The following is a 14,083-nucleotide window of genomic DNA, read 5'->3' as shown; positions in this document are numbered from 1 at the left end:
TTAGTTTTTTCTTATCTACGCCATTTTTTATTATCCCCGCCAAAACAAAGTTTCGAAAGGGGATAAAGTTGTAGTCTCCGCCTGTCTGTCCATCCATCCTTCCGTCCCAAACTTTGTCCAGGGCATAACTCAAAAACTATAAGAGGTATCAACACCAAACTTTATAGGTAGATAGATATCAATAAGGATAAGTGCAGTGTACAAGAACCATAACTACAATTTGAAAAAATTAGGAGTTATTGCCATTTGTTATTTTTCATACTTAAATTTTGTCTGGAGTATAACTCAATAATTCTAAGAGGTATCAACACCAAACTTCATTGGTAGATAGATCTTGATGAGGAGAAGTGCAGCGAAAAAGAACCACAAGTCCAATGTGCATTATTTTTCATATTTAAATTTGTCCGGAGCATAACTCAATAATTATAAGAGGTATCAACACCAAACTTTATAGGTAGATAGATCTCAATAAGGAGAAGTGCAGTGTACAAGAACCATAACTCCCATTTGAAAAATTTAGGAGTAAATGCCCTTTGTTATTTTTAGCTCACCTGCACGAAGTGACATGGTGAGCTTATGTGATCGTGTGATGTCCGGCGTGCTTGTGTGCGTCCGTCCGTCAACATGTTGTTTGTGTAGCCAGTAGAGGTCACAGTTTTCATCCAATCTTTATGAAATTTGGTCAGAATGTATATCTTGATGAAATCTGGGTTGGGATTGTATTTGGGTCATCTGGGGTCAAAAACTAGGTCAAATAATAGAAAAACCTTGTGTAGACAATAGAGTGTCACAGTTTTCATCCAATCTTTATGAAATTCGGTCAGAAATGAAATCTGGATTGGGATTGTATTTGGGTCATCTGGGGTCAGAAACTAGGTCACCAGGTCAGATCATAGAAAAACCTTGTGTAGACAACAGAGGTCACAGTTTTCATTGGATCTTAAAGAAATATGGTCAGAATGTTTGTCTTGTTAAAATCTGGGTTGAGATCGGATTTGGGTCATCTAGGTTAAAAAACTAGGTCAATAGGTCATAGGTGTCACAGTTTTCATTCAATCTTGATGAAATTTGGTCAGAATGTTTATCTTGATGAAATCTGGGTTGGGAGTGTATTTGGGTCATCTGGGGTCAAAAACTAGGTCACTAGGTCAAATCAGAGAAAAACCTTGTGTAGACAATAGAGGTCACAGTTTTCATCCAATATTTATGAATTTGGCCAGAATGTAAATCTTGATAAAATCTGGGTTTGGATTGTATTTGGGTAATATGGGGTCAGAAACTAGGTCAAAATACTGCTGCAAGGTGCAGGGCTAGTTAACTCATTGCAGCCGTTTTCAGTCTACAAGTAATGTAGGCATTTGCTACTCAGGTGAGCGATTCAGGGCCATCTTGGCTCTTGTTCATTCTTAAATTTTGTCCGGAGCATAACTCAAAAATTATAAGAGGTATCAACACCAAACTTCATAGGTAGATTGATCTTGATGAGAAGAAGTGCAGCATACAATAACCATAACTCCAATTTGCATAATTTATTTAATGGATTCACTTTAAACTTAGAAGATAAACAGATGGCAACTAGGAGAAATGCAGTGACCAAGAACCATAACTCTATCTACCTTAGTTTTTGAATTATCTCCCTTTATATAATTTCAAAGTACATTTTTGTCCGGAGCATAACTCTAAATTTACTGAAGGGATTTACTTGAAATTTGAAATATAAATAGATGGCAAGTAGGAGAAGTTCAGTGACTAAGAACCATAACTCTATCTACCTTAGTTTTTTAATTATCTCCCTTTATTTAATTTCAAAGTACTCTTTCGTCGGGAGAAAAACTCTTAATCTTGGGAAGGGGTTTACTCTTCTGTTAAAAATTTATTTAACTTCACTCAACTCTTAAAGACATATCTGAACGAGAAATACTAAGCAACTCATTTTTATATTTTAAATTTTAAATCCGCTTAAGATATTTTTTTAAGAAATTATTAACTTGAGTGAAAACTTTAGCAGCTACTAGAATACAGCCCCAGAACATTAGATTTGATGAAAATAGTAAAGATCAAACGCTGATCAACTTTGTTCAAAAAGTAGGTCTCTAAGTCTGACTTTAGAAAAACCTTGTGTACACTTTAAGAGGCTATACTTTCAAACCAATTATCATGAAACTTGATAAGATTGTTAATCTTGATGAAATCTCTGACATGTTTGAAATTTAGTCACCCTGGGTCTTAAAGAAGGTCACTAGGTCAAATCTTAGGGAGAAATAATGTGTACACTGTAGAAGCTACATTTTCACCCAATCATCATAAAACTTGGTCAGAATTTTAGTCTTCATAAAATCCTGTACAAGTTCAAAGATGGATCACTCCTGGTAAAAAAATATAAATCATAGAAAAACCTTGTATGCTCTAGAACATACATTTATTTACCCAATCATCGTGACACCGAAGGGAGGCATATAGTGATCACACTGTCTGTTGGTCTGTTCATCACACTTAAAAAATGATCATAACTTCTATGCCGCTTCAGATGTAACCTTCATATTTGCTATGCATGTGTGTATGGACAAGGCCTTTCCATACGCACAGAATTTTTGAGCTTGACCTTGAACTTAGGGTCCGCGTTTTGGTTTCGAAAAAAGCATTTTTCCAGGACATATGTCATCCTATGGAGACAGCTCTTGTTCAGAAATCTGTCATTTCCAATTTTCTCAGCTGGATGCATGAGCATACTTTTATTTACGTTGCTGTTATCATGACCTTTAAATTATTAGTAACGGCAGTAGTCATGAGTGACTTTTAGCTCTACTGGCTGAAGGCCGGCCAGCAGGGCTTATGTCATGGGCCTGTGTCCACTGTGTGTGTGCGTCCGCGTGTGTGCGTCAGTTAGCTTTTTCTTTAGACATCTTCTCCTAAACAACTTGTCCAATGTTAAAGAAACGTCAAAGGAATGTTTCTGGGGTGATCCTCTTTCAAATTTCGTCAAATAATGCCCCTGGGGTCAAGATTGACCTTGCCCCAGGGTCACAAAATTGAACATATGCTTATATAGGGCCTATTTTGTGATATCTTTAAAAATCTTTTTGTCCATAACAGTACGCTAAAGGGCTACCAAATTTGGTATGTAGGGAGGACCTATGTTTTTTAAACTTAAAAAATCTTCTTGTCCATAATCATAGGTCCTAGAGCTACCAAATTTGGTATGTAGTGAGAAATAGTCCTCTTTAAAATGTATTCAAATCATACCCCTGGGGCAAAATTTGACCCCACCCCAGGGTTCACAAAATTGAACATATGCTTATATAGGGCCTATTTTGTGATAACTTAAAAAAATCTTTTTGTCCATAACAGTACGCTATAGGGCTACCGAATTTGGTATGTAGGGAGATCTAATAGTCCTCTACAAAGTTTGTTCAATTAATGCCCCTGAGGTCATTATTCACTCTGCCCAGGGGGTCACACAATTGAAAATACGCATATATATAGGGCCTATTTTGTAATTACTTTAAAAATCTTTTTGTCCATAACCGTAGGGTATGTAATGACATCTAAAAGTCCTCTACAAAGTTTGTTCAAATTATGCCCCTCGGATTATATTTGACCCGCCCTGGGGTTACAAAACTGAACTTACGCTCATACAGAGCCTATTTTTATGCCCCCTTTCGAAGAAAAGGGGGTATATAGTTTTCGCACTGTCCGTTGGTCAGGCGGTCGGTCGGTCAGTCTGTCACACTTTTCGTGTCCGCTCTCTAATTTGAATAGTTTTCATCCGATCTTCACCAAACTTGGTCAGAAGTTGTGTCTAGACAATATCTAGGCCAAGTTCGAATATGGGTCATGCCGGGTCAAAAACTAGGTCACGAGGTCACTTAGTGCATTTCAAGGATTTAGCATGTTTTGGGAGGCATATGTCATCCTATGGTGACAGCTCTTGTTTAGTATTTGCACATGCTGAGATTCATTGTTTCAGCCTTTTTTAGTCCCCTACCGGTGAAACCGGAGGGGAGATAGGGTTTGAACTCCGTCTGTCATTCACACTTTTCTGTATCCTGGGATAACTTTAAAAGTTCTTCATATTTTTTCATGAAACTTGAAACATGGATCGATCGCAATATGGAGATTATGCACATCGTTTTATCGTGTTCCTACGTCAAGAATTCTGGTTTCTATGACAACAAAAAGACTCAAAATAGCTACCTGTGGGGGACTTTTATTGCTCAGCAATAGTCTTGTTGACAGTGGAGGTATACAGGACCATCATGGCCCTCTTGTTATAAAACCAATCTAATTTAATCATTGATTTAAATGTTGTATCTTCATGTGGGATGCTGTAGTTTGGAATAACTGAAGACAAATTATTAAAGATTTCAGTAAAATGTTGTCCATATTAATCTTTGTTCTAAATCCTGTGTAATTAGAGTTTGACTGATAGGGTTGTGAATTTTGTTTTCATTTTTTACCACATTCTAACATATTTCTTGGAAACTAAGCAGCTGGGAAGGTAGGGGTTATGTTACAAAGTCCTTCTTACTTAGGCTATCAATGAACAGGCTATCAATGAACAGGCTAAAACCTGCTCAATCCAATACGTAAAATATATTTAAAAAAATAAATAGGGACTATTCTACAGACATAGTCTCTCAGATGTAATCCACAGATGTGGCTGGAACCAATTAAATGGTGTGAAAACGGTCCACCCCAGGTCAAATAGTGGGTCACAAGGTCAGATCATAGAAAAACCTTGTGTGCAAGCTAGAGTCTTATTTATAGTCCAATAATCATGAAACTGTCAGAATGTTTGTCTTGACAAAATATCGGAAATCTAATATGGGCCACCTTGGGTCAAAAAGAAGGTTTCTTGGTTAAATCATAGAAAAACCTTGTTTACAAGCTAGAGGCCACATTCTCAGTCATATCATTATGAGACTTGATCAGAATGTTTATCCTTAAGAAATGTGTCATGTTGGAACTCCACGCCAGCTTCTCAGGTGAGGAATTCCAAAGCCTATTACCCTCTTTTTGTGTTTAAATAAAAAATAAGGCGAGAAAAAAACATATCCAAAATGATTGAAAAGATATAGATCAACAAATTAGAAACTATTACGGTACTTATTATGATGTAACAAACATTTATTCTGTAGCATGGGTCTCTGCAGACACATTTGTGCGTCTTGCAGCAGAGGACAATTGAAAACCTTGTAACAAAAGGAGAAACTGCATATAACAAGCAATTTCTCCTATATGCCACAACGTTTTGAAGGGTCAAGGATGCATAAAACGGCGTATTTAAAATGCAATCTGCAAGTTAATAAAACTTATGTTAAGTTGCAAATTGTAATAGGTACCTATTATTTTAGCATTTCACTATTCTAACTTCCTAAATTACTCATGGTATTCATTTACTCAATGCCATCCCTCCAAGAGAAAAACTCAGTCAACTTATGCCATCTCTTTACCAGGTTGATACTGTAAAAAGACTTGTGATACGAAAGCTGCCTAAAATCTTAGCCATACAGTTAAAACGTTTTGACTACGATTGGGAAAGGTATGTAATCCTTCCTCTTATACAAACATCTTCTGGTCCTATAGTAGCTGGGACATATGAGAAACTTTGAAACCAAATGACAATTTGATTAGGATGGTCTTTAGCTAATTGTCTTTTGGTCTCAATAATCTCACCTTGCATCTTATTTTCACATTTTCTGCTGCAGATTTTTGTTAAACATGGAAAAGGTTTATTTGTTTACCCAACTCAACCAATATACATGAAATATTTAAAACCTTATTGCTGAATACTGTTTTTAAAAGGATTTGTAGAAGAGTCTGCATTTTATTTGAAGCGATTCAGCAACTTCCTATTACCCTTTATGAAAGATTGTGTTTCTCAGTCATTAAACAATTTGATATGTCATGTCTAAGCAGCATTTAGTATATTTAGATTATTGCATTTTAGCTAGGACACTTCTAATCTCAGATTTTGATATTACTGTTTATGATAAAAACTTTCTCTAAATAAAATAATACTGTTTTAATGAAAAGCTTCTAGAACTATTTGAATAAGTGTAAAATTACTCATATTTCTCTTCCAGGGAAAGTGCAATAAAATTCAATGATTACTTTGAATTTTCACGTGAGTTTGACATGGAGCCATATACTGTTCAAGGTCTTGCTAAGATAGAAGGTGAGTTCAGGATAACATGCAGTATGCTGAAAGTTTTTGAATAAATGGGGAGTAACTTAGCCAGAAAATAACACCATTATTCTTCTTGAAATGTGTTGAGCTTTAACACAGTTTCAACATATTTCAGTCTTGACGACACTTCACGTATCCATGGTCAGGGTTACAAACAAATAAGAGGCAAGGAAAAAATTCCTTATCCAAGGACACTCTACCATGTGCATAGAATGTTCCTCTTAATAAAATGTGTCATGTTTCATTCAAAGCAAGTTTCTCATGTAAGCGATTCATAAGCAATAGCCCTATTGTTTAAAAAATATAGAAATTCGATATTTAACTCTTTCCATAATAGAAATGCCTTTAAAGCTGACATTTAAAAAGATTAAGACGAATTTAGAAATTTATCAAGATGAGCATATTATCCTTTTATGTCGATGATTTATGCCCCTGGTAGAAAATTACCCAATATTTGGTGTGTGAGTCTACCTACATGACTAACAGATAAAATTAGAGTTTTGTTCCGGTGCATTTATTTTTGAAGAAGTTACAGGGATTGGACTTAGTCATTTTCTCTAAAATCAAAGTTTTCCGAACTTTTTTCCTAAACACTTTCAGAGATTGACCCGATTTTTAACCCGAAGGGTCGTATTATGTTATGAGGTGTGCGTCCGTCTGTCCATCCGTCCGTTAGCAAATTCTTGTGTGCACTAGTTCTCATAAACTATACAATGGATTTTCACCAAACCTCACACAAATGATAACCGGATCAGATATGTAACCCCAAGAGTTTCGTTCTCTTTTCTATTAATTTTTGGGCATATATTGTGCCGCTCCGCGGTGCTCTTGTTGCTCTTGTTGGTGGCTGTCAAGCATTTCACATGTATATAGGTTCTGTGCAATTTTAAATTGCAGTAGGGGCAATGTGTTTCACTAACACAGCTCTAGTTTACTTCAATGTTATAAATAAACAGCTAGTTACAAAGAATTTGTCTTTTGTGTAATTTCTTTTGAATTCGGCTGCTGATATTTTTATGCCCCCTTTCGAAGAAAAGGGGGTATATAGTTTTCGCACTGTCCGTCTGTCAGTCGGTCGGTCAGTCTGTCGGTCAGTCTGTCACACTTTTCGTGTCCGCTCTCAAATTCGAATAGTTTTCATCCGATCTTCACCAAACTTGGTCAGAAGTTGTATCTAGACAATATCTAGGCCAAGTTCGAATATGGGTCATGCCGGGTCAAAAACTAGGTCACGAGGTCACTTAGTGCATTTCAAGGATTTAGCATGTTTTGGGGGGCATATGTCATCCTATGGTGACAGCTCTTGTTTTAAACAGCAAGAGTATTATGTCATTGGTCTCATGTATCTTTAACAACCTGGAGTTGTATACTTAAATTTATTTATTTTACATTGATTGTATTTAAATCACTCTTGATGTCTGCTTCCTGGGCACTACACCAGTACTCGCATTGATATGTGGGTAAGTTCCAACGTTTTCACCCCACTGCTAACGTGACTCAAACTCCAGACCTTCTGTAACATAGGCAGACACTACCACTGAACCACTGTATACTTATTGATCCAGACCAACAATATGTTTGTTAATTCAGGAGAGATAATAGATACTGACTGTGATGATAAAGGACAGAGTACCAAGTACAGATTAATAGGTGTGGTGGTCCACAGTGGTCAAGCGAGTGGCGGCCATTACTACTCGTACATCTACCATCGGCAGGACAACGCCTCCCCCAAGTGGTACAAGTTTGATGACGGTGAAGTCTTCGAGTGTAAAATGGAAGATGATGAGGTACACTGGGATAATCATACTTTTATAATGTAATACCACTCTACGAGTCTCGATAGCTCAGTTGGTAGCAAGTCCATCTTGGAGTATAGGGGTTATGAGTTCAAACCCAGACTTGGCCAATATTCTTTCCCATGTTGAATCAAGTCAATGTGACAAGATTTATTCGTCTCACCAATGAACAATTGTGTTCACGTAAGAAGGCAGTCAGTGGCTTGGAAAAACTGTCCTGCCTTACACTGGTGACAATATACCATGAGTATGGATTTGCTGTTCTGTCCACTGTGATGTAACTGAAATAATGTTGAAATTTGCATCCAACCAAAACCTAACAACAAATTTTGGACTGTCCAAAATTCAAAGAAGTTGTAGACAACTATTAAGATTGTTTAGGAATATGACAAAATTGCTTTGGTAGGGTAGAAATCATAGTGGGTTAAGGAGCAATTTTTCCTTTTTCAACAATCATTTTTAGAGCCGTCTGCCACAAGCTTGTAAAATCTCATTATTTTTTGGTTAAGGGATTAAAAAATTATAAATTAAAAAAAGATGTTTGATTTATATTTGAGGGCTTATCTACGGTGCGTTCAATAATGAAAACTGTAAACTATTTGCAAAGCCCTTTGGCTGGTTCCAAGTTATTTGGTCGAATCTTAGGAGAGACAAAGAAACAAAAAGAAAACACTAGTTTGCCTTATTGAACGGAAGGCAAAAAGGGATTGTTTACATGATGACATGTTTTATCTAAATACATAGAGAGGAAACAATTTTATCCATAACAAAGTTGCAAGATTACTTACTAGGATCATACATTGCTTATGAACTGCTTTAATTTTTCAACCTCGCATGACTTATTGGAAAGGCTCTGAAATGACAGAAGAATGACTTTTAATGTTGTGTTTATGTAATGTTGATGAACCTGGGGTCTTCAATATAATACATAATCGTGAATGTTTTTGTTTTGTAGGAGATGAAGAATCAATGCTTTGGTGGAGAATTTATGGGAGAAGTGTTTGACCACATGCTCAAAAGGTAAAGTATGAGGAAACATTCATAGGAAACATTCATGAGATATTGGTTCTAAGCTAAACTTTCATTGCAAAGGATTCAAATATTAGAGATTAAGAGGGGTTCTACTTGGGAAAAAAAAAATAATAAGCTCTTCTGGCCAGAGTCTGTTTGACTTTTTCTTGTTTACACAAGTTTTCATCCGATTTTTCCAAACTTGCAAAGTGTCTTCAATTAGGACTCAAACTCTACTGAAAATGAGCAATATCTGTGCAATAAGTCCAGAATTTTATCTCCCCTTGAATTTGAGAATATTTTTAATTTCTGCTTACTCAAATAATTCCCCAGATTTCATCAACTTCTTTCCAAACTTGCGCAGTGTTGTTTTATCAATGAGGATTCAAACTGTATTTAAAATGAGCAACAAGTTCAAAATTTTATCCACTTGATTTTTTTTTTTCTTAGCTCCACTGGCTAAAGGCCAGCGGGGATTATGTCATGGTCCTGTGTGCATGCGTGCTTGCGTCCGTGCGTGCGTTAACTTTTTCTTTTAACATCTTCTCCTTAACTACAAGTCCAATTCTGATAAAATTTCTCAGGAATGTTCCTTGGGTGAACCTCTTTCAAATTTGTTCAAATTTAATCCTGCCCCGGGGGTCACAAAAATGAACATATGCTTATATAAAGCCTATTTTGTGCAAACTTTAAAAATCTTCTTGTCCATATCAGTATGGCGTAGGGCTACCAAATTTGGAATGTAGTTACATCTTAAAGTCCTCTATCAAGTTTGTTCAAATTATGCCCATGGGGTCAAATTTGACCCTGCCCCGGGGGTCACAAAAATGAACATATGCTTATATAAAGCCTATTTTGTGCCAACTTTAAAAATCTTCGTGTAAATAACCATTTGGCCTAGTGCTACCTCAATTGGTATGTAGTGACATCTAATAGTTCCCTACTTAGTTTGTTCAAATGATGCCCCTGGGGTCAAATTTGACCCTGCCCCGGGGGTCACAAAAATGAACATTTGCTTAAATAAGGCCTATTTTGTGCAAACTTTAAAAATCTTCTTGTCCATAACAGTATGGCGTAGGGCTACCGAATTTGGAATGTAGTTACATCTTAAAGTCCTCTATCAAGTTTGTTCAAATTATGCCCCTGGGGTCAAATTTGACCCTGCCCCAGGGGTCACAAAAATGAACATATGCTTAAATAAGGCCTATTTTTTGCAAACTTTAAAAATCTTCTCCATAACCGTATGACATAGGGCTACCAAATATGGAATGTGGTGACATCTAAAAGTCCTCTACCAAATTTGTTCAAATTATGCCCCTGGGGTCAAATTTGACCCTGCCCCTGGGGTCACAAAAATGAACATACGCTTAAATAAGGCCTATTTTGTGTAAACTTAAAAAATCTTCTTGTCCATAACGGTATGGCATAGGGCTACCAAATTTGGAATGTAGTGACATCTAAAAGTCCTCTACCAAATTTGTTCAAATTATGCCCCTGGGGTCAAAGTTGACCCTGCCCCAGGGGTCACAAAAATGAACATATGCTTATTTAAAGCCTATTTTGTGCAAACTTTAAAAATCTTCTTGTCCATAACCATTGGGCCTAGGTCTACCAAATTTGGTGTGTAGTGAAATCTTAAAGTTCTCTACCAAGTTTCTTCAAATTATGCCCCTGGGGTCAAATTTGACCCTGCCCAGGGGGTCACAAAAATGAACATACACTTAAATAAGGCCTATTTTGTGCAAACTTTAAAAATCTTCTTGTCCATAACCGTACGGCATAGGGCTACCAAATTTGGAATGTGGTGACATCTGAAAGTCCTCTACCAAATTTGTTCAAATTATGCCCCTGGGGTCAAATTTGACCCTGCCCCGGGGGTCACAAAAATGAACATACGCTTAAATAAGGCCTATTTTGTGCAAACTTTAAGAATCTTCTTGTCCATTACCGTATGGCATAGGGCTACCAAATTTGGAATGTAGTGATATCTAAAAGTCCTCTACCAAATTTGTTCAAATTATGTCCCTGGGGTCAAATTTGACCCTGCCCCGGGGGTCACAAAATAGAACATATGCTTACATAAAGCCTATTTTGTGCAAACTTTAAAAATCTTCTTGTCCATAACCATTGGGCCTAGGTCTACCAAATTTGGTGTGTAGTGAAATCTTAAAGTTCTCTACCAAGTTTGTTCAAATTATGCCCCTGGGGTCAAATTTGTCTCTGCCCCGGGAGTCGCAAAAATGAACATACACTTTAATGAGGCCTATTTTGTGCAAACTTTAAAAATCTTCTTGTTCATAATTATAAAGCCTAGGGCTACAAAATTTGGTATGTAGTGACATCTTATAGTTCTCTACCAAATTTGTTCAAATTATTCCCCTGGGCTCAAATTTGACCCTGCCCCGGGGGTCATAAAACTGAACATTATATAGCTTATATCTTGCTTATTTTGTGAAAACCTTTAAACTATCTTATCCTCAACTCTAGGACCTAGGGGTACCACACTTTGTATGTACCGGTAGTTAGATATAGTAGTCCTTTACAAAGTTTGTTCAAATTATGGCCCTGGGGTTTAATTTGACCCAGCCCAGGGGGTCACAAAAGTGAACATGTGCTTAAATAGGGCCCACATTTAAGTATTTGGACATGCTAAGAATATTTTGTTTCAGCCTTATTTTCAGCAGTGGAGCGACACAGGGCCATCATGGCCCTCTTGTTTAAATTCAGCTTGTTTTTCGCATATTAAGTCCATAGTTTTCATTGGATTCTTTCAAAACTTGCACAGTGGTTTGATATTAATTAGGATTCCAACATAGGGCAATCTGTCAAGAATTATCTCCTCTTGAATTTGAGAACATTGTGAAATTAAAAGTGTTAATCCTCAGTTATCAGATTCTTTTCAAACTTGCACAGTGTTGTTATATCAGTTAGGACTTGAATCCTATTAATACTTTTCAAGTTGTGTGCCTCAAAACTCAGAGACACTAAATAATTGAAACAAAAAATGTCATCAAGAAGTTTTGATTGCAATATTTTAAGTAACTCCATTCTATGTTTTCAGGTATAATGATTTCCAATGCTTTCAGGGATGTAATGAAGGGTCTTATGCCCAATCTCATACAGACTGAAGCACTTCTTTATTTGGATACTTCTGTCATTTTCATTATTAGTCAGATGTTGCTTGAAGCAAGCATTTATTATTGTATATATTTCAAAAGTACACCTTCAAAAAAACTATTCTATTGCAATCTGCAGAATGACCTACAGAAGACAGAAAAGATGGTGGAATGCTTATATTTTGTTTTATGAGCGTGTAGAACTGGAGGAGGATAAACTCACTAAAAATATCCAATCCCTTACTATATGTAAGTAGTTCATAATAGATAATTGATGGCTTGAAGCAAGACTTGACCAGGTCATCTTTTGATAAATGTGACTTGGTCCATTCTTACTCCAAATCATTAAATATACAACCTCACTAAAAATATCCAAAGCATAACTATATGTTCATTATAGATTGATCTCAACTATTCAATGTTTCAGCAAAAGCCTTTTTTCAAACAAATTACTTCCTTTGAGTATTTGTAAATGGTTCATGATAGATATTGATTAATTGGGGCTCAACGAGATTTGTCAAAATATGACTTTGTTCGATCTTTATTAAAGTCCTCAATATTATATTTATTAGGTTGTTTGTTGTTATAGTATAAAAAAAAAAGAGGATCTTTTATGAAAATTTAATTTGAAGGGTGAAAAAAACATACATTTGTCCAGCATTCCATAACTATTTCATGAGTTTGCAAATATATATGTTTATATAAGGAAAAAAGTAATTACTTAAGTCTCTACCAAATATTGGACTGTTCAAAAGTGAAAAATATTCCAGACGACGCTTAAAATCATAAAATATTTATGAAGAAGTTGGTTTGGTAAAGAGTTCAACTACATATTATAGATGAGTGCATACCGATGGCTTAGAGCAAGATTGGGCCGAAACAAATTGTGCTAAACATGATTTGCTCCAGTCTTGCCCTAGACCATTGATACTGTCTACAGAGGTTATTCCAGAGAGAAACTTGACACTTTGGTGTCATTTTTCTGATTCACAAAAGTATTATTCTTTCCATATATATTATTGTTGTGGATGCTATCTGCAATTTAATAAATCTGATTTTAAGGTCCTGCTCCAAATTGTAAAGGTACAAATGATTTAAACTGAAGTCTGTATTTGTTTTCAGCAAATAAATCCAATCCAATAAAGATGCCGCAGGCGATTGAGAAGTGTGTGCGTAAGCAAAACATCATGTTTATGCATGAGAAGACACAGTTTTGTTCTGAGTATTTCCAGTTCATGAAGAAATTACTGACATGTAACCAGTTCTACACCCATGGTACACAGGATAAACTGGTAGGTTGCTGTCAAAGTAAATACATGTATTATGGGGGATGTAACAGTTTTCAAATTTAAAAAAAATGCCTAAATCAGACCTTCAACATTTTTAAAATGCCAAAAACCTCTGCGTTTTTTCACAATCCACATTTTAGCCTGAGTACTGGTTATGTATCCAGCAAGCAGAATTGAAAGTGATTAATCTAAGTTGTAAGAACATGTTTTGCAATCGCTGTAAAATAAATATGTTTAAACTAAACTGATCTTTATTACAACCAATAAACTATTTTACAGTTATAGTATGCTTTCATGTTTGTCAAGCCAAGACAACTTTAGTAGGCAGTGCTTGTACACAGAAGTGTTTGCTTCCATGATGCACTGAAATTCTTATATTATTTTGTTAATTTGATTTGTGATTGTTGACTGGTGGCCATTTTTTCTTTTAATTTGTTGTTTATCCCTCTGTCAACACCTATATCTTTGTAACCAACAAAATTTACGTGCTTGTCAAAAAAAAAAATTGACATTTGAGCGACACAGGGCCATCATGGCTCTCTTGTTCTTCTTTGGACTTACTTCAAAATGGCTGACTGACAGCCATATTTGACTGACTGCAATATCATTGTGATAAGGCGAGGGTTCCATCTCGGCTGGGTCATACCAAAGAACGTTAAAGAATGTTAGACATGGATTTCC

The 14,083-nt window shown here is 36.1% G+C and overlaps 1 protein-coding gene across 1 annotated transcript in view; it reads left to right on the top strand.

Annotated features, from left to right (window-relative positions):
- LOC127872057 (probable ubiquitin carboxyl-terminal hydrolase FAF-X) overlaps positions 1-14,083 on the top strand; it is a 143,393-nt gene that overhangs the window by 72,939 nt on the left and 56,371 nt on the right. Inside the window, exons 22-27 of the mRNA XM_052415392.1 lie at positions 5,457-5,542; positions 6,087-6,178; positions 7,781-7,977; positions 8,942-9,006; positions 12,253-12,362; positions 13,236-13,405. Coding sequence (XP_052271352.1) covers positions 5,457-5,542; positions 6,087-6,178; positions 7,781-7,977; positions 8,942-9,006; positions 12,253-12,362; positions 13,236-13,405 — 720 coding nt within the window. The remainder of the gene's footprint in view (positions 1-5,456; positions 5,543-6,086; positions 6,179-7,780; positions 7,978-8,941; positions 9,007-12,252; positions 12,363-13,235; positions 13,406-14,083) is intronic.

The sequence above is a fragment of the Dreissena polymorpha genome, chromosome 3 (genome assembly GCF_020536995.1).
Source record: "Dreissena polymorpha isolate Duluth1 chromosome 3, UMN_Dpol_1.0, whole genome shotgun sequence".
Classification (NCBI taxonomy): domain Eukaryota; kingdom Metazoa; phylum Mollusca; class Bivalvia; order Myida; family Dreissenidae; genus Dreissena; species Dreissena polymorpha.
The sequence above is the reverse complement of the archived record's forward strand: the minus strand, read 5'-3'. Positions and strand labels throughout refer to the sequence as shown.